Source organism: Cervus canadensis, chromosome 33 (genome assembly GCF_019320065.1).
Source record: "Cervus canadensis isolate Bull #8, Minnesota chromosome 33, ASM1932006v1, whole genome shotgun sequence".
Lineage (NCBI taxonomy): Eukaryota > Metazoa > Chordata > Mammalia > Artiodactyla > Cervidae > Cervus > Cervus canadensis.
Window position 1 is genome coordinate 11,613,810 of NC_057418.1, and position 18,609 is coordinate 11,632,418.

Genomic DNA, 18,609 nt, shown 5'->3' on the forward strand with positions numbered 1-18,609 from the left:
AAATGAGCATTCCTGGGAAAAAATGTAAATGTAATCGGCTTCTTGTATATATTATCTTCTGGGAATGTTAATGAGGAGATGATTCCTCTTCAAAACTGGTGGTTTTTTTTTTTTTTTTTTTTAGAAAAAGTCTGTCTCTAATAATTGAGATTAAAATTTTTTAAAATCTGCAAAAAGTATTCTGAATGAACACTTGTTATTATTTTAGAATAGGATATCTCCAGCGGCAATCTGGAATATCTCAGAAATTAATTTTATAGAAATGAAGAGTTCATGTTTAACTTCAACTATTTCTGACTTTTAACTTCAGTTATTTTCTAATTTTTAGAAAATTATGGAGTTGAGTGAAACATTAGAGATTATCTGGTCAAATTATTTTATTCCTCAGAAAAACAAGAGGGGAAGATGAAGCCCAGAGAGGTGAAATTGAAATCTAAAGTTAATGAGCTTATCAGTGAAGGAGCCAGAACAAATGCCCTGGTCTCCTTCCTGAGTCCAAGTCCAAGTTATTAACATGTGATCTGGCAGCCAGTGTTTAAAAAAATAAAACTCTAATCTGAAAAAAAAAAAACAACTGATTTTTTTGTTTGCTATATCTAAAGCATAAATTTCTATTAAAAAATTGTTTAAACTTGAGATATTTTTATTACATTAGCTTTCTCTTTGTTAAAAATTATTTTGTTTATACTAGGGTTTTGAATATGATGCTGTAGAAATATTAGTTTAAAAGAAATTCAAGTCTGTAAGTAGAAAGTATTAAAAGAAAAAAGTATTTTTAATGGAAACAAACCTAAAATGTTGAGAGTCCTTATATTAGTATCCAATCACGTTCCATCCTTGCTAGATGGCAATGTGTTGGGAAATACTATAACAATGATGTTTTAAGATGAAGCATTAAAATGACACTTTGTCATCTCAAAGTGATTTCAATTATATTAGTTTATTTAATCATACTTTGAAATTTTTAAGTAGGAGAATTTTAGGTTTTAAGTAAAAAGACCGATTTCTAGCTCATCTTGCTCTTCTGTTAGAGTGACAGGTAAGATGACAGGTATAGTTGCAGAGGTCTGATAAAACTGGAAGGCTGTGTGCCTGTATCCTGTGTATGATGTAGCTAATCAGCCTTCTGGGCCTGCTTGTCACTGACCATCTGGACTCACCCTATCCGGGGGCAAGATCCCAAATTAGATAGAAAATTAGTGTTTCCTGTTAATTTCCTTTCTATTACTCAGTAGGTCCCTGGAGATGTTTTTGTGTCCCAGAAAAACATGATTCTCAGGATGCTAACATTTGAAGTACGTTTGAAGTCTAGTAGAGGGAGACATAAGTTTTACTACCTAAGAATGGTTATTTTAAAAAGCTATTACAGGGGAGTGGTCCCTAGGAATGGTGAGGCTGCATGTCCTCCCGTGGGACACTAGCATTACTTGGAGAAGATGTGTATAGTGCTTAGCATGACCCATCACTGGAAACACATCACAGGCCATCTCAGAATTAGAAAGACTTAAAGACAGTGGAATGAAAATAAATCTAGAATGCCAAAAGCTTAGCATGAAGTGTATCATCAACTTAATGTCTAGCCCCTCCCCATCCCTATGCCCAGGGCAGATTACTCAGTTTGATTTTGTTTTGTATCCTTAGAAACCCTGAGTTTACTATCAAGCGTTGTTACTGAATTATTTCAATGACAAAAGCCATTGTTAAATTATTGCTAAGCATTTTAAAAAGAAAAAATGCCATATGTAAATATCTGGGGAGTAGGAGATAATAGTTCTCCTCTCCATAAAAGTGATTCAGATTGATTTCCTACAAAAAATGTTGTTCTGGCCTTAATATTTAGCCATGTGATGAGCTGTCGGCATTAACATCGCACTTCCCCAAAATTCTGTGGAAGCTGCTGAGCTTCCAAATTTATGAACAGAGACTAGTAGAAATATGTGCCTGTAACAAGCTTTAAAAAGATCAGCACTGTGGCAATAATGTATATCTGGTAGTTAACTGGCATGAAAATGCCTTCTTATTATCTCCCAGTGCTAAGATGTAGGGAGACTGAAGGGCCGCCTTATTGCTCTCAACTCAGTAGTCACTGAATTATCCCTACAATGTGAAGTAAGTCTTACTATTAGTAAATATCTTTTCCTTCCTCTTCTCCCTTCCCTCAGGGTTCTGCCTCTATCCTGATACTCCCAGATCTACCTGGTGGTGACCTGGAGTGGTCTGTCTGGTCAGACAACTGAAAGTTAATACCCTCCCCCCTCAAATAGGAACCTGGTGCTTCTGACCAGCAGCCATCGTGGACCTGTACATCAAAGTCCAGAAACCTGATCCTCCTTATGACTAAGAATCTGTATTCACTAGCTGCCACTCAGAGTGCTGTTTGTGACTTTGGGACAAATTGTTCTTTGTGCAAAGAGAACTCACGTGTTTAGGCAGGTACTGCCCACAGTCATAGCTCTACAACAGTCTAGAATGATCCAGTGCACCATAGGGCTTAAACTTCCAGGGAGTTGTGGACTCTTGGCTGAGTTACTTTTGAAACTGATAATCACTTAGTCCCAGACATCATAGCCTTTTCCTAGGTGCCATGAGTAGTGAGATGCTATCGAGAGCTGGAAGGTGCACCTAGGTAATTTAGCAGAACCCAGAACACTCAGATGACATTTTGCTTCCTAGAGCTTTCCGTCGTTGAACAGTCAGGATTTTTCTTGCCTGAATCTCCTAACTGTCCTGTGTGTGTCTCCCTTACTAGATAATTGAAAACCCGGATGTCCCCCAGGAATTCAGGAGTCAAGGTATGGGATTTGATTTTTGCACTTTCAGTTGAAAAAGTGGGTATAAGAACACCTACTGTGTGCTCAGTATGCGGAGGTAACGCTGAGGAAAAGCTCTTGGGTTAGCCTCCCCTTCTCCTTGGCTCTGCTTACCTTTAATCAGCCGTCGTTTCCTTCTGCTCCTACATCCTCTGCCAGCCATACCTGTTCCTGCTCCAACTGTGCCAGGGAAATTAGCTCTTCACACACCTTCCTCTTGGAGGCTGGTTTCTGTAGTTACTTTATTCTTCATGAAGTCAGGTTCATTAACTGTTAAAATGAGAACTGGAATACAAAATGGGAGAAACTTGACTGGCATCAAGTGCTCTTACACCTGGAGGATGTTTATGAAGTTTTGTTATGAAAAACAAGTCATCTCACAGGGAAGGACAGACAGCCAGGTTTAAGTAGCAAATGAAATCAAGGTAAGGAACTTTCATTCTGACTCATAGGAAAGGAAAAAATGTCCACTATAATAGACAAGCACTTTGCTTCCTTAAAAATTTTTGATGGTAATGTTTTCTGTAAAAGAGATAAAGAATTCAAATCATCTGATTGAAAAACCAAAATATCAGTTTTATCTGGGGTTTTATTCAGTAATTTTTAAAATGTTGAGGGTACTTCCATAGTGGTCCAGTAGCTAAGACCCTACAGTCCCAATACGGGGGGCCTGGGTTCAGTCCCTGTCAGGGAACTAGATCCCACATGCCACAGAGTTCACATACTGCATTGAAGATCCCAAGGGCCACATCTAAGACCTGGTGCAGTCAAATAAATATTTTTTTTAATGATAAAAAAAAAATTTTACTTTGATGTTTTTGCCAGTTAATAATAGGAAGGAAGGGGTAGGGTAGAGAGAAAAGGAAAGAGAGAGAATGTAAGGAAGAGAAAGAAGTAGCTAAACAGCCACAATTAGGAGAAAAAGAAGAAATGAAAGAAAATAACTGCTTTAGATCATTTTCTAAAGCATTGCTTGAGTGTGTTTTTGTCACATTTCCTTGTATTCTTGGGCTACAAGTGCTGCAGCGTCTCTTCACCTTTTGAAGCTCTCAGTGGTATGAGCCACGATTTTTCATCTCTTGATTATTGCAGTTCCCACAATGTTTTCACTTTAATGTAGGATGATTTTATAAATGAAAAAAGAAATGAAAGTTCTCTTGGTTAAGGATGCATATTTAAATATTGTATCAGTAAAAAATTGATGGACTCATTTGAAATTTACTTAAAATTAAATTTCGGGTTTCCTTATGGGTTTCATTTATTTTAAACTGTCTTTTATCATTGCACTTTATCATTTCTCAATTTTTTTTTTTTTGGATTTAAGATCCTAAATTCTGAGGATCAGCCGTTTCTCATTTCCCTGCCATCTTTCAGTTTTATTTTTATTTTTCTTCTTACACTTCTGGCATTTTTTTCTCCCTCTTCTTGGACCTCATGGTCATTCATTCTTGCATTTATACATTCCTCAAATACTTGGCCACATTTGTATAGATCTCCACAGGTTTTTATTTTAAAAAAGCAGATGCTTCCACTTGTCCCTTGGCCTAGCAGTTCTGAGACTGTTATTATTTAACCCTGCTTGCCAAAGACAAAACTTAAGCTTAATTGAAGCAAAACTGAAGCTTATCCAAGCTCATGCAGTCAACAAGCTGTGGACCAGTACTTGCACAGATTCTGAATTTCAGCCTTTTTCTAGTACAGTTCCGTGGGATTTTTGTTGCTAGATTCTGGACATGAATGTGTCTGGAGGGAAAATTATTTTCTCTGACACTGACTGTCGCTCCTTTAACAACAAAGGCCGATTACCCTGAGGATGCTGGACATAGCTGAAATAGGTGGAGATGGTAACTAACTTATTTTGCCCCTTTCCCTAGTTTCTGAGTTTGAAAAGCCCATCTTTCCTTCATGCCACTGTAGTTTATCTCTCTGGGATAGAACTCAAGTCTGCTCAGAAGACCCAGAAATTCAAGATACCAGAATAAGGGATACATGTATAGTCTGCTGGCCAAAATATTGAGAAAATTGTTATCAGTTGTGTTGTTTCCTAAATTAACCAAATCTTTTTTCATTAAGTGTGAATGAACCTTACTTATAATTAATAGTCTCGTATTTCCTTCCTGGATTATCTTTTGAGTGTCTTGAGGAATGATGATATTTAATTCTTCTCTCTGATACTTTTGGGGGCCTGAGAAAGGCTCAGCATCTTGAAAATCATCTTTTCAGTCCTGAAAGTATCAAAAGCAGAGGATGGGAAGGAGTGTTGAGGAAGCCTGTAGTGCTCTGCCGCTGATGTCTGAGGCCTGTCCCCTCCTCTGTTTGAAGGGTCAACAGTAGAGTCCCTCTGTGATGACCTCGTCTCCGTGCTTACCGTTCTGTGTGAGAAGCTCCAAGCCGCCATCAAGTAAGTGCCTTCAGCACTGGTGCTCTGGTCTGCTCAGGGCCTATTTCTGAAGGACCTTTTGCCCACAGCATCACTTAGAGTTGCAGGGTATAGGGACAGTGGTTCCCCTCTGTCCCACCCCCACCATTGGTAAATTCACTGTCATTCCTGAGAAGTGTATTCAGTGATCATGGGCAAGCCCACCTGGTCAAACATTACTGAAGGATGCAATTTTCTAATGGAGGTTAGTGGAGAGAATGTTGGCTAAGAGCTAGTTGATGTGAGGGCTAGTCCTAACCTGGCTCGTCCCAGGTGTAAGACTTTAAATGAGCTTTCTTATCAAACTACTGTGCCTTTCTCCTCTGCTAAATGGCAGGATTGGCCTGGGTGGTCATTTTCTACTTTTTTCTGACATCTCCTGAGCCTGTGAGCTCACGCACTTATCTTTTAAAAGACTGTGTTATTCTGCCTTTTATATACTTGTCACTTATTTGCATGCCAGTTTAATCAGTGGTATTAGGTTATCTGTGATGTTCATTGCCCCAGCTCTCCAGGCAGTAAGTTGATAACTTATGCATCTGTAGTAAAGCCAAGTCATAAAAAGGCCAGATTTGCTAAGGTGAGATGAAGACCTCTACCAGATACACATATAGTTAACTGCAACACAGTAGGATTCTGAAGTGCCCTTTGAAATGGAAAAGACACATTATTGTTTAATGAAAACTAGACATTTGATAATTCAGAATGTTTTACTGTAGAATTTTATGTATTGTCATGAACTGGGAGAAACAGTCCCATTATAGAGACTCTTGAGAGTCCCCTGGACTGCAAGGAGATCCAACCAATCAATTCTAAAGGAAATCAACCTGAATATTCATTGGAAGGACTGATGCTGAAGCTCCAACACTTTGGCCACCTGATGCGAGGAACTGACTCATTGGAAAAGACCCTGATGCTGGGAAAGAGTGAAGGCAGGAGAAGGGAGTAACAGAGGATGAGATGGTTGGATGGCATCACCTACTCAATGAACAGGAGTTTGAGCAAACTCCAGGAGATAGTGAAGGACAGGGAAACCAGACGTGCTGCAGTCCATGGGGTTGCAAAGAGTCTGACACAACTGAGTGACTAATACTATGATAAATCACAGTTTATTTACTATTGGTTCAATAGTATTACTATTTACTATTGGTTCAACTGCATTATTTTTGTTGGATTGTGTGTTAGTCACTCAGTCGTGTCCGACTCTGTGACCCCATGGACTGCAGCCCACCAGGCTCCTCTGTCCATGGAATTTTCCAGGCAAGAACGCTGGAGTGGGTTGCCATTTCCTTCTCCAGTTTTGTTGGATTACTGGAATTAAAAACCCATGTTTTGCCCCTTACTAGCTCTTGACTTTGATCAAAGATCTCAACCACCCTAAGCTTATATATCCTATAATTAGTTATCATATTATTTTATATTAATAATATGCCTAATAATAATATTGAAGTATACCATAATATTGTAATGTTATATTAGTAATATAATTTTAATATTAATATACTTAATGATTATAACATGGTTCAATATATTGTTAATTTGCATTACAATCATAATAGTAATATGTAATATTAGTAATAGAAAATATTCTAGGGTTTTTGTATGGATTAAGCTAGAAAATTAACCTAAAAGATTGTCAGTGCCCACCAAGATCAGAAGAAACAGAATTAGGTTTATTAACTTGCTATAGCAAGGGAGCCTGTACCCTATGAGGAATGATGGGGCATCCAGTAAAAGGGTGGGTGTTAGGAATTGTTATAGGATTTGTACCTGAGTTGGGTAATATCAGGTGGATTAAAGGACTTGGATGTTCTATTCAAGAACTGGGTACTGTCAGAAAGCGAGGGGCAGTTCTAGCATTGAACATCCTGTTGAGTTGGCCAAAAAGCTCCCTTGGGTTTTTCCATAAAATCTTACAGGAAAACCCATATGAACTTTCTGGCCAACCCAGTTGTCGTCATCTATACAAGAGGGCTAGATGGGAGCTAGAGTTGTCACTGGAAAATCAGCAAGGGTCGCTTACAGGGGAGGGTGATATTTGATCATTTTTGTAATTGTACAGATTTTTTTAAAATTTCTGTTCAGATGTGATTATAGATTGCTTTCATCTTGTTCCATCACCATCTTAGAGAGTCCTCGTCTGATATTAACATTCTGTGCAAATGTTGATGTTTCCCAGGGGAACACACAGCTGGCTATTGCCAGCTGTCAAGGATTCTTCTCAGCCCACCCCCGCTCAGGTCTTGGCATTGTCAGGAAATAAACCAAAGACCACCAAAACTTTGAAAATATAAAAGCTATGTTCATTACTGAGCTGCCAAGGGAAAACAAAGAAGTTAAGCTTTTTTCCCTGAGTAGTTTGCTAAGGGAAAAATCTAAGAATTTTAAGTGCTACGCTCAAGGTAATTATGCCATTAATAAATTTAAAAATCGTCATCAAGATAAGTGAGAATGAATCTATGGGTCTATAAATGATACCATTGTTTGTTGGTCTGGAATGAGCTTCTAGCAAAGCCCAGTAAGGATCTGCCTGGCATCTGGGGTTCAGTTCATGTTCTTTAAAACCTGAATGGCTCTAATGTCACCTACAGGGACCCCTCCCTGTAGGACAACCATATGACCTAGTTTACCTTAAACAGTCCTAAGTAATGCTTATTGTGTAATTATTATTAAAGATATTCAGATCACTATCTTCTAGGAAGTACTAGTGTAAGTGGAATCTTTTTTGCTGCACAGCACATAATAAATATTTGATAAACATTAGCTCTAAAAAGCTTGTTTGCTTTCAGAATTATCAGTGCTAAGGAGTTTCTTACATTAGAAATTTGGACTGTAGATTATTAGAAAAATATATTGCACAAACATCACCAATGTTCACATACGTGTATTAGAAACTAAAGGTCATACATTTCTATCAGTCACTGAAAAATGGAAACATGTCTGAATCAGGTAACTAAATGATAGGCTTTCAATGGAAGAAAATAACTCATGTGACGCACATATGGTTTTCTGGGATTTCTTATTGAATATTGGATCAAAGGTGGCTTTAGGCATATTGTTATAGAGCTTAATGATTTTTTTTTTTTAATAGGATTCTCATAGTTTTGCTTGGTTCTTCAAAGCAATTTCCTTATTATGATTCTGCCTCTAGAGACTAGTTTGGTTACGGTCTTTCCCATCGTTATTGCACTGCCCTGCGACAGGGGTTCTGTTGCTATAGAAGCTGAGGTGTAGCAGGTTTAGTGCGGCTTCACTGGGAGACCTTTAGACCACCCGATCAGATGACACCATGCCCTTGGCTGCTGCACTCTGGTGGTTCTATTCATTTTCTTAGTTAGGTTTTCACATCTGTGTAGTTTCTTCTGATTTTATTGGTTTAAGTCCTTTTATTTTCTATTGGCTAATCTTGACACCTCTTCTAACTTCTAAATAGGTTCTTCGTCTGAAATCACGCTGTGGTCATTCAGTTCAGTTCAGTCACTCAGTCGTGTCTGACTCTTTGCAACCCCATGGACTGCAGTACGCCAGGCTTCTGTCCATCACCAACTCCTGGAGCTTACTCAAACTCATGTCCATCGAGTCAGTGATGCCATCCAACCATCTCATCTTCTGTCGTCCCCTTCTCCCCCTGCCTTCAATCCTTCCCAACATCAGGGTCTTTTCCAATGAGTCAGTTCTTCGCATGAGGTGGCCAAAGTACTGGAGTTTCAGCTTCAGCTTCTATGGTCATTCCATTCAGTTCAGTTCAGTTGCTCAGTCGTGTCTGACTCTTTGCGACCCCATGAATCGCAGCACCCCAGGCCTCCCTGTCCATCACAAACTCCTGGAGTCCACTCAGACCCGTGTCCATTGAGTCAGGGATGCCATCCAACCATCTCATCCTCTGTCATCCCCTTCTCCTCCTGCCCTCAATCTTTCCCAGCATCAGGGTTTTTTCAAATGAGTCAGCTCTTCGCATCAGGTGGCCAAAGTATTGGAGTTTCAACTTCAACATCAGTCCTTCCAATGAACTCCCAGGATTAATCTCCTTTAGGATGGACTGGTTGGATCTCCTTGCAGTCCAAGGGACTCTCAAGAGTCTTCTCCAACACCACAGTTCAAAAGCATCAGTTCTTTGGCGCTCAGCTTTCTTTATAGTCCAGCTCTCACATCCATACATGACACTGGAAAAATCGTAGCCTTGACTAAATGGACCTTTGTTGACAAAGTAATGTCTGTGCTTTTTAATATGCTGTCTAGGTTGGTCATAACTTTCCTTCCAAGGAGTAAGTGTCTTTTAATTTCATGGCTGCAGTCACCATCTGCAGCGATTTTGGAGCCCAGAAACATAGTCAGCCACTGTTTCCACTGTTTCCCCATCTATTTCCGATGAAGTGATGAGACTGGATGCCATGATCTTAGTTTTCTGAATGTGGAGCTTTAAGCCAACTTTTTCACTCTCCTCTTTCACTTTCATCAAGAGGCTCTTTAGTTCTTCTTCACTTTCTGTGATAAGGGTGGTCATCTGCATATCTGAGGTTATTGATATTTCTCCCGGCAATCTTGATTCCAGCTTGTGCTTCCTCCGCCCAACATTTCTTATGATGTACTCTGCATATAAGTTAAATAAGCAAGGTGACAATATACAGCCTTGACGTACTCCTTTTCCTATTTGGAACCAGTCTGTTATTCCATGTCCAGTTCTAACTGTTGCTTCCAGACCTGCATACAGGTTTCTCAAGAGGCAGGTCATTACTTCCTCTCTCAATATCCATTTCCAAAATCAGTGCTTGTATACTTCCTGGGGCTTTAGCTCTATAGGGGCATATACTCATGATATGTTCAGTCTCCTGGGAGTATTCAGAAAATGCTTTCAGGCACACAGGTTAACTCACATGCCTTGGAGATGCGGTATTAATAGAGCACTCTTATGCAGGTTGAGTTAGACAGTGCTGTTTAAATCCAAGACTTTAGGGGAGAATCACTGGGCTTAGGAATATATTTCTTCACTCTATGCTTGTTGGTCTCCCACACCTTCTCCCACTTCCCTGTCTTCCCAGAACAGAATGTCAGAGAGCAATCAGTGAGGCAAGGGTGACCTTCATATTGCACATTCTATTTCCATTCCACTCCTGTGCAATTAACTCTCCCCCTTCCTTTTTCTAACTAAATTTGAATCTGTTCCTAAGGGAGGAAAAGTCAAAACAGCTCAAAACAAAACCAATTTTAAGAACTCCAGAGACTGAGGCTGTGGTGCCAGGTGGCCTTCACAGTAACCTTGCCAGGCCCGCCCTGCTGCTTCTTCATGGACCCCTGTCACCTGCAAGAGCTGTTCTCTGTGGATCTTGAGCCTGGAGGAAATCCAGAGACAAGCAAGGAGTGAGACCAGTAGATACTCAACCTGCTCCAACGAAAGGCCAGGCAGAGTGACTCGCAGGCCTCCTGAGCGGGCCAGTGTTCCCTGTTGTGTGTTGACAGTCTTGGCTGGTTTCCAGGCTTCTTTCTGCCCTGTGAATTCCACAGATTCTCCCATTGTCAGACAAATATGAAATGTCCACCCTGTGCACGCACATCTGTGTATCTAGTGAAGGGCCTGCGTGGAAGATGTGCCTCTAATGACGTGACTCATGCAGGCCACAAGTACTTCTTGTGCCAGACTGCAGCAGCCACAGAGAAGCTGCCGCCTTCAGTCTCCAAGGAGATTCCGGGCCAGTTTCCTTGGCAATGAGCTCTCTCTGTCGTTGAGTCCGATGCCTTGGGGTTGCTGTTTTGCTGCAGCACGCTTTGCTGATAGGTACTCGTGGGAAACTTGACTGCTTGTAACTTTTCTCTGGCTTTATTTCCAGTGATTTCAGAAGTTGAGACTTTTTATTGTCTATAGTTATTTTAGTTTTGTGATGGTCAACTGATGGTTTGAAAGATAAGACTTTTTTTAATAGGGCATTTAATTATTTTTCTTAATAATCAGTCAAATGATTGGTCAGAAAGACAACCCACTTGGATTTTAACTTTCTAGTGGATTAGGTAGAAAATTTAGTCCAGATATAAAAGTGTGCACCTCGTAAAGTTATATGCTTTTTAAAAATTTCTGGTTCTAATGAAGAACTCTATAGTAATAACTATGAGAAAAATAATTTGTCCATTGAAAAACACTGGTGCTTTCAAAAAAAAAAATAAAGAAGAAAAGCCAAATGCAAGTTAGTAAAGTATTAACCATCTAAAAGATATCATGGTACATAGTGTCTTGAAGAATTTAGACAATTAAATGTATTAAAATTTAGTATTTCTGGAGTAAACGGTAGATGTAAGTCAATATATCAGTATTTGTTCTTTAGTGGTAACTGTTAATTTGTTCTTTAATGGTAGGATATTACTAATAGGATAAACCACATATGGGGTGGGTAAAATATGGTCATGTTCCATATGATGCTACATTTTTATATAAATCAAAACTTCTAAAAAGTCAAGTTTATTACAGAAAAATCATCCTAATTGGTTTGCTGGGGCTGCCAAAACAAAGTATCACAAACTTTGTATCACAAAAAGTGGCTTTAATAACAGAAACACATTGTCTCATGGTTCTGGAGGCTGGAGATCAGAATGTCAGTGGGATTGGTTTCTTCTCAGCGCTGGGAAGCTTCATTCCTCGTCTACTCCCCTTGTCTCTTCACATTGTCTTCCCTCCATATGTATTTCTGTGTCCGAATTTCCCTATTTTAAGAAGATGGTTGTTTAGTTCCTCAGTCATGTCCAGCTCTTCAAGATCCCATGAACTGCAGCACTCCAGGCTTCCCTGTCCCTCACCATCTCCCACAGTTTGTTCAAACTCACGTCCATTGAGTCAATGATGCCATCCAACCATCTCATCGTCTGTCGTCCCCTTCTCCTCCTGCCATCAATCTTTCCCAGCATCAGGGTCTTTCCCAATGAATTGGCTCTTTGCATCAGGTGGCCAAAGAATTAGAGCTTCAGCATCAGTCCTTCCAATGAATATTCAGGGTTGATTTCCTTTAGGATTGACTAGTTTGATCTTGCTGTCCAGGGGATTCTGAAGAGTCTTCTCCAGCACCACAGTTTGAAAGGATCAATTCTTTGGCACTCAGCCTTCTTTCTACTTCCCTGGTGCCTCAGTCGGTAAAGAGTCTGCCTGCAATGCAGGAGACCCAGCTTCGAGACCTGGATGGGGAGGATCCCCTGGAGAAGGAAATGGCCACCCACTCCAGTATTCCTGCTTGGAGAATCCCATGGACAGAAGAACTGGTGGGCTACAGTCCATGGGGTCAAACACGACTGAGTGACTTACACTTTCAGCCTTCTTTATGGTCCAGTTCTCACATCCATACATGACTACTGGAAAAACCATAGGATACCAATCCTGTTGAGTTAGGATCTACCCTCATGGGTTTGCTTTAACTTGGTTGCCTGTGTAAAGACCCCACCTCCAAATAAGACCATGTTTGAGGTACCAGGGATTAGGACCTCAAAGTGTGAAATGGAAGTGGGGGGAGCAGAAGGCAACCCATGGCATTACCAACCTCCCCCCCAAATTAACACTCTGTGATGCCTAACATTTTCCCAAGTGTTTCCCACACGTCACCTCTTTAATCTCCCCTCTGCTTCGGATGTGCTTGTGTGTTGGTCCTGCTCCCCCGCAGCGACAGCCAGCAGCTGCAGCTGCTCTACCTGGAGTGCATCCTGTCTGTGCTCAGCAGCTCCTCCTCCTCCATGCAGCTGCACCGCGGCTTCACAGACCTCATCTGGTGAGTACCCGTCTGCATGCCCACCCTGGCTCTGCGCTTGGCCCGGGGGCTCGCTCCGTCCAGCTGGGTCTGTGGGTCTCTTCCCACGGCATCTGTGCCTCTCTTGTTGTTCCATTTCTGTGTAAATGTCTTAGAGGGAAAGTATGGAGGCCGCTTTGCTTATATGCACCAGACCAAGCTACAGAGAGTAAGGGATAATTATTTTAACCAACTGTGCTGCCCAAGGCCCACCTGCCATTTTATTTACATCATAGGGTCATGAAAGCCTATGTTCTAAGTCGTATAAAGTCACCAGTGAATTGCAGAAGGGAGATAGTTCACCTTCACCATAACTCAACCTTCTTCTCAACCTGCACACTAGTCTCTAAATCACAGTCAGAGATTCACACAAATGACAGGGCCCTCAGGCAGCCAGCAAGTTGCTCCCAGTTTCTAGGCTAATCTGACAGGGAGAAAGTCGAGTGCTGTGTATCAGTGTGATATGTGTCAGAATTTTAAATTAACTTCTCAAATGAGAAATATAAGTAATTTCATTTTTTATAGTAAAATGAAACTTGATCACTAAGCCATTGAGCACTTTGAATCCATTTTCTTCATAGAAGATGCTTTCTGATACTTCTCATGATAGTTTATATAGTTAACCCCAGCTTGAATTATGAAGAAAAGTATTCTGTTGCTGTCCCCAGGAGTGATGGAAAGACAGGACATGCTGGGGCAGGAGGTAGACAGAAAGGGGGGCAGTAAAGAGCCCAGCTCTTACTTGTCATTTTTGGGGCACCTGGTGTTTACCCTCAGGGTCGTGTTCATGTTTTATCATCTGGCTGGAAGGGAAACTGATCTTTCCTCTCGTCTCCTCTCAGGAAGAACCTTTGCCCCGCTCTCATCGTGATCCTGGGGAATCCGATTCACGATAAAACCATCACCTCTGCACACAGCAGCAGCCTGAGTACCAGCATCGAGGCAGACTCTGCGTCTCCTGGGGTTTCCGACCACGGCCGGGGCTCGGGCTGCTCCTCCACGGCGCCCGCGCTGAGCGGGCCGGTGGCCCGCACCATCTACTACATCGCGGCTGAGCTGGTGCGGCTGGTGGGGCCGGTGGACTCCATGAAGCCCGTGCTGCAGTCCCTCTACCACCGCGTGCTGCTCTACCCGCCTCCCCAGCACCGCGTGGAGGCCATCAAGATCATGAAGGAGGTAGGGAGGCCGGGAAGGAGGCCCCCAGCCTTGTTGTGGGGGCTGAGCGCCACATCTTGCACACGGGAAGTACTTAGCAAGTGTTTGCCAATCATCTGCTGGAGCTTAGTTGCTTCTACGCAGTATCCAGTAATAGTTGGTTTAGCACTGGGGCTGGGTGGGCATGTGCTGGGAGTTGGGCTAAGGGGGCGTTGATAAATGCTCACTGCAGCAAAGCCGTTGGATAATTGGAGCCACATGCATCTGACTGGAACCCAGGCTGAACTTTGAGTTTGCTCCCTAAGGTACTGTCTGTGCAGATGTATGTGTTTATTCACTTTTGCCAAAATTAGATTTCAAAATGATTTTATACTCAGGTTGTACATTGTCCAAAAATGAGCTTTACTGATTTCTGATTTCTAAAAGGGACCCTGTTCCCCGCTCCTTCTTATGCCCTATTTCTCCCACATGTCATGAGACAAAGGGTGTCCAACTTAGGATATATGTCCCAGTGAGCCACTTCATGATTTTGAGGAGGAATTGGAGTTATTTTGATGATACTCCAAGAATTCCTCTGCTTCTCAACCGAAAAGAAAAGTGATCAACTTTTTTGTACCTGTAAACTTGTCCATGAAGGTTTAATCACACTGGGTTTTGGTACCTGACACCAGAAAAATCAGTGTAACAAAATTACCTTGAGCAGTATTGGCTACTCATCAGTTTTTAAAAAGCTTAATTTGAACAGCTTGCTGATGTTGTTTTCATGAGATTTGACTGTAATCAATAATGGAAATTCTGACCCAGTGTTTCCAGAAATGAAGGAGCAATCCACGTTTAATTGCTAATTAAGAAAATTTATGGACCCACAGTAGTAATGACCATTTTTTCTTTATGCCAATATTTAACATATATTATCTTTAATATTCATAATAACTTTGTGAGGTTATATACCAGTGAAGAATGTTTTCCCTAACAGAGCCTCAGGCAAGGGAGATCCAAGGGTCAGCTTTGATATCCGATCACCACTCGGGTGATGAACACAATACAGCTTTGGAGGAGGCCAGTGAGACTGGAAGCATTTGGTGGTTTAGTCACTAAGTCGTGTCCAACTCTTGTGACCCCTTGGGCTGTAGCTGTCCTTGGGATTTCCCAGGCAAGAATACTGGAGTGGGTAGCCATTTCCTTCTCTAAGAGATCTTCCCAACCCAGGGATTGAACCCAGGTCTCCTGCATTGCAGGCAGATTCTTTACGGACTGAGCTACCAGGGGCCACCACCCAAACAACCGTCCCCTAGGAACCTGCCCTCGCCCCTGTGAAGCTTGTCGTCTGGAGGAACAGGGTGGACTTTCTTTGAAAGGAAGAGGAGAGTGGAAGGGGCCACCACGCATGCTCATCTCTTTCTTCTGACTTCACCAGTCAGAGCAACCACTGGGAAGAATGTTATTCTACTGGGTGTTCCTGCTCATAGAAACATGAAGCCAGGAAAAAGGAATTTTCCCTCCTACAAAGAAACTACTTCAAGGGGTCAAATGATTTGCCCAGGGTCAAAAGAAAGAGGAAAAGGTGGGCACTTCCCTGGTGGTCCAGTGGTTAAGATTCTGCCTTCCAATAAGGGGATGTGGGTTCCATTCCTGGTTGGAGAACTAAGATCCCACATCCCAAGGGGCAATGATGAGCCCACATGCTACAACTAAGACCCTATGCAACCAAATAAACAAAAAAAATAAAATTAACTTTTTTAAAAAAGAGAAAGGGTACAAATCTCCATCTGAACCCAAGCCCCTGGTCTTTCCCTACACACACTTATCACTGGACTGGACTTTCATATTACAATGCAGATGATTCCAGCAGTTCTTTCGCTGGCACTGCTTCAGCTACCCCTTCCATGAACTTGGGTCTGAGTCAAGGTTTGAATCCCCTCTCTGCCACTCATCAGCTAGATACCATAGCTAAATCATTTAACTCTGAACCTAGCAGTTTATTATCTGTACATAGTGACAGTATTCCAAAGGTTGCCAGTTCACAATGCCATGAAGTTTGTATAAGTACTTTGTGAGTATTTAAAGTGATAAACAAATATGTGTGCACTCGTGAGCTTCCCTCATGGCTCAGATGGTAAAGAATCTGCCTGCACTGCAGGAGACCCGGGTTCGATCCCTAGATCAGGAAGATCCTCCGGAGAAACGCATGGCAGCCAACTCTAGAATTCTTGCCTGGAGAATTCCATGGACAGGGGAGCCTGGAGGGCTTCAGTCCATGGGGTCGCAACGAATCAGACACAACTTAGCAACTGAACAACAGCATAAGGATAGAAAAACATACAGAGAGCTAAAAATAGCAGGTCCTCATCACCTCCTGCCTGAAGCAGTAAATCCTTCAAGTTGGTCTCCTTGCCTCCTGCCTGTTTTTTTCTCCCTTTTATTTTCCTGGATGGGCTTCCCAGGTGACTCAGATGGTAAAGAATCTACCTGCAATGCGGGAGACTCTGGTTTGATCCCTGGGTCAGGAAGATTCCCTGGAGAAGGGAATGACTATCCATTCCAGTATTCTTGCCTGGAGAATTCCATGGACAAAGGAGCCCGGCAGAGTACCGTCCGTGGGGTCGCAAAGAGCTAGCCATGACTGAGTGACTAGCACATTTCACTGTATTCGTAAATGGCCACTGTTAATTTTTCCACTCTCCGGTGGCGCATGTTGCCTCTCCCATCAAGTCTAAAATACTCTGCCCTTTCGAGACCCTTCCATCATCATTCGCATTTCCCATCACTTGCCAGGATGCACCCTCATTTCCATCCCGCTTTATTCAGTTCCTACTTCCCTGCTTCTGTTCCAGCTCCCCCTGCCCTATGCCCACTGGCCACTTTCACTTAACACAGTAAAGTGGTGGATCCCAATAAGCTAGACAGACACTGCTGGGCACTTCACATTAGCTTATTTATAGACTTCTTTAGGGAGATAATTTTGCACCCCGTTTTCCAGATAGGGATACTGAGGCTTCATGAGGAGAGGTTTACTTGCTCAAAGTCCTTGTGAGCAATATGACTAAAACATAAACCCAGATGTTCTAATTACAATTGCCTCTCTGTCAAAATCCTTCTCCTTTATGGCTCTGCTTCCTCAGACCGGTGATTTCGCTCGTCTCTAAATCCTGTTCCACCATTTAGCAATTGCTTGTAATGTCTCATCACACTGACTGCTTCACAATACAATGTGGAACAAGCGTCTTGTCTCCCTAAACATGGTATTGTACACATTGTTTTTGTGTGTTTCCTCTGGTATCTAACACTACAGTCCTTGAAGAAGAATAAGTGTTCAATACATTTTGGTATTTAAGTGTTCGATATTCTGACCTGAAGACAGAATATCTGCAGAGGGTGTTTTGAAGCCACAGCATCCTTTCTTTCCCCCTCATAACTTCGCAGGTGATGTGAGCAATAAACAATCTGCCTGCCAATGCAGGAGATGCAAGAGACGAGGGTTAGATCCCTTAGGTTGGGAAGATCCCCTGGGGAAGAAAATGGCAACCCACACCAATATTCTCACCTATAAAATCCCATGGACAGAGGAGCCTGGTGGGCTCCCATCCATGGGGTGGCAAAGAGTCAGACGTGACTAAGTGACCGAGCATGCAAAAAGCAGGTACACAGAGATGACAGTCACTGGAGTTATTGACACTTGACAACTGAATGCTAAGTAAACACTTTGCCTACGAGGTGTGTAGGTCTCAATGCACTTTCTATAACAGCAAAGGAAATTAGTCCTGTGTTCCCCTCCGCATGGATTTGCTAGCTCCCCACGGTCACTTTGCTAAGTGAGGCTGGAATTGACACCAGGGTAGCGTGTCCAGGCCATGCCGCCCCGCAGAGCACAACACACTCACGTGGGCCAGGTTGTTCTCACGAGCATCGCCTCCACTTAACTGTGGCAACACCAGTAATTTGGGAAGGCTGGTAACCTAGATACCAAAATGTGCAGGGCTCACGCGTACAAAGGAAGCCACTGGGCACCCAGGATGTTTGCTTACTCTTTGGATCGTGAACGCCTGGCATGTTATTTGCTGTTCTCTCTCTAATTTGTCTTCCTGCCATATGTGCTCTGTGCTTATTAATCAAAGGCATACAGGACATTTTGTTTTTCAAAAGACATTTTCTTTTTTTGCTTCTACTCCCCCCGCCCAAAACATTTCATAGCCAAAAAGAACACCTTGCTTCCTTTGCTCTCTCCCACGTTTCAGCTTTAGAAGGAAGCGCTAGTCTTTATCAGACCTGTGACACCCTAGCCACTGACACCAATTCCTCATTCTCACCAGAGGAAGCTGAAATTAAACAAGTCTCGCTTTTCTTTAAGTATTTGTTGAGAGTTCTCCAAAACTCTATTTCCCTTCCCTGCAGACTCCGAAGCACCTGAGAAATAAACACAAGATTAATGTGAGAATTCAAATATGTCATCTGATTTATTCCTGGTAAA

General features: G+C 42.1%; 1 protein-coding gene across 5 annotated transcripts in view; it reads left to right on the forward strand.

Moving 5' to 3' along the window:
* ARFGEF3 (ARFGEF family member 3) overlaps nucleotides 1-18,609 on the forward strand; it is a 176,981-nt gene that overhangs the window by 84,415 nt on the left and 73,957 nt on the right. For 4 of the 5 annotated variants that reach the window (XM_043457044.1, XM_043457046.1, XM_043457047.1 and 1 more), the window contains 4 exons: nucleotides 2,750-2,792; nucleotides 5,133-5,211; nucleotides 12,864-12,968; nucleotides 13,829-14,162. In XM_043457044.1, coding sequence (XP_043312979.1) covers nucleotides 2,750-2,792; nucleotides 5,133-5,211; nucleotides 12,864-12,968; nucleotides 13,829-14,162 — 561 coding nt within the window. The remainder of the gene's footprint in view (nucleotides 1-2,749; nucleotides 2,793-5,132; nucleotides 5,212-12,863; nucleotides 12,969-13,828; nucleotides 14,163-18,609) is intronic. The other variant, XM_043457045.1, reaches the window with a different exon arrangement.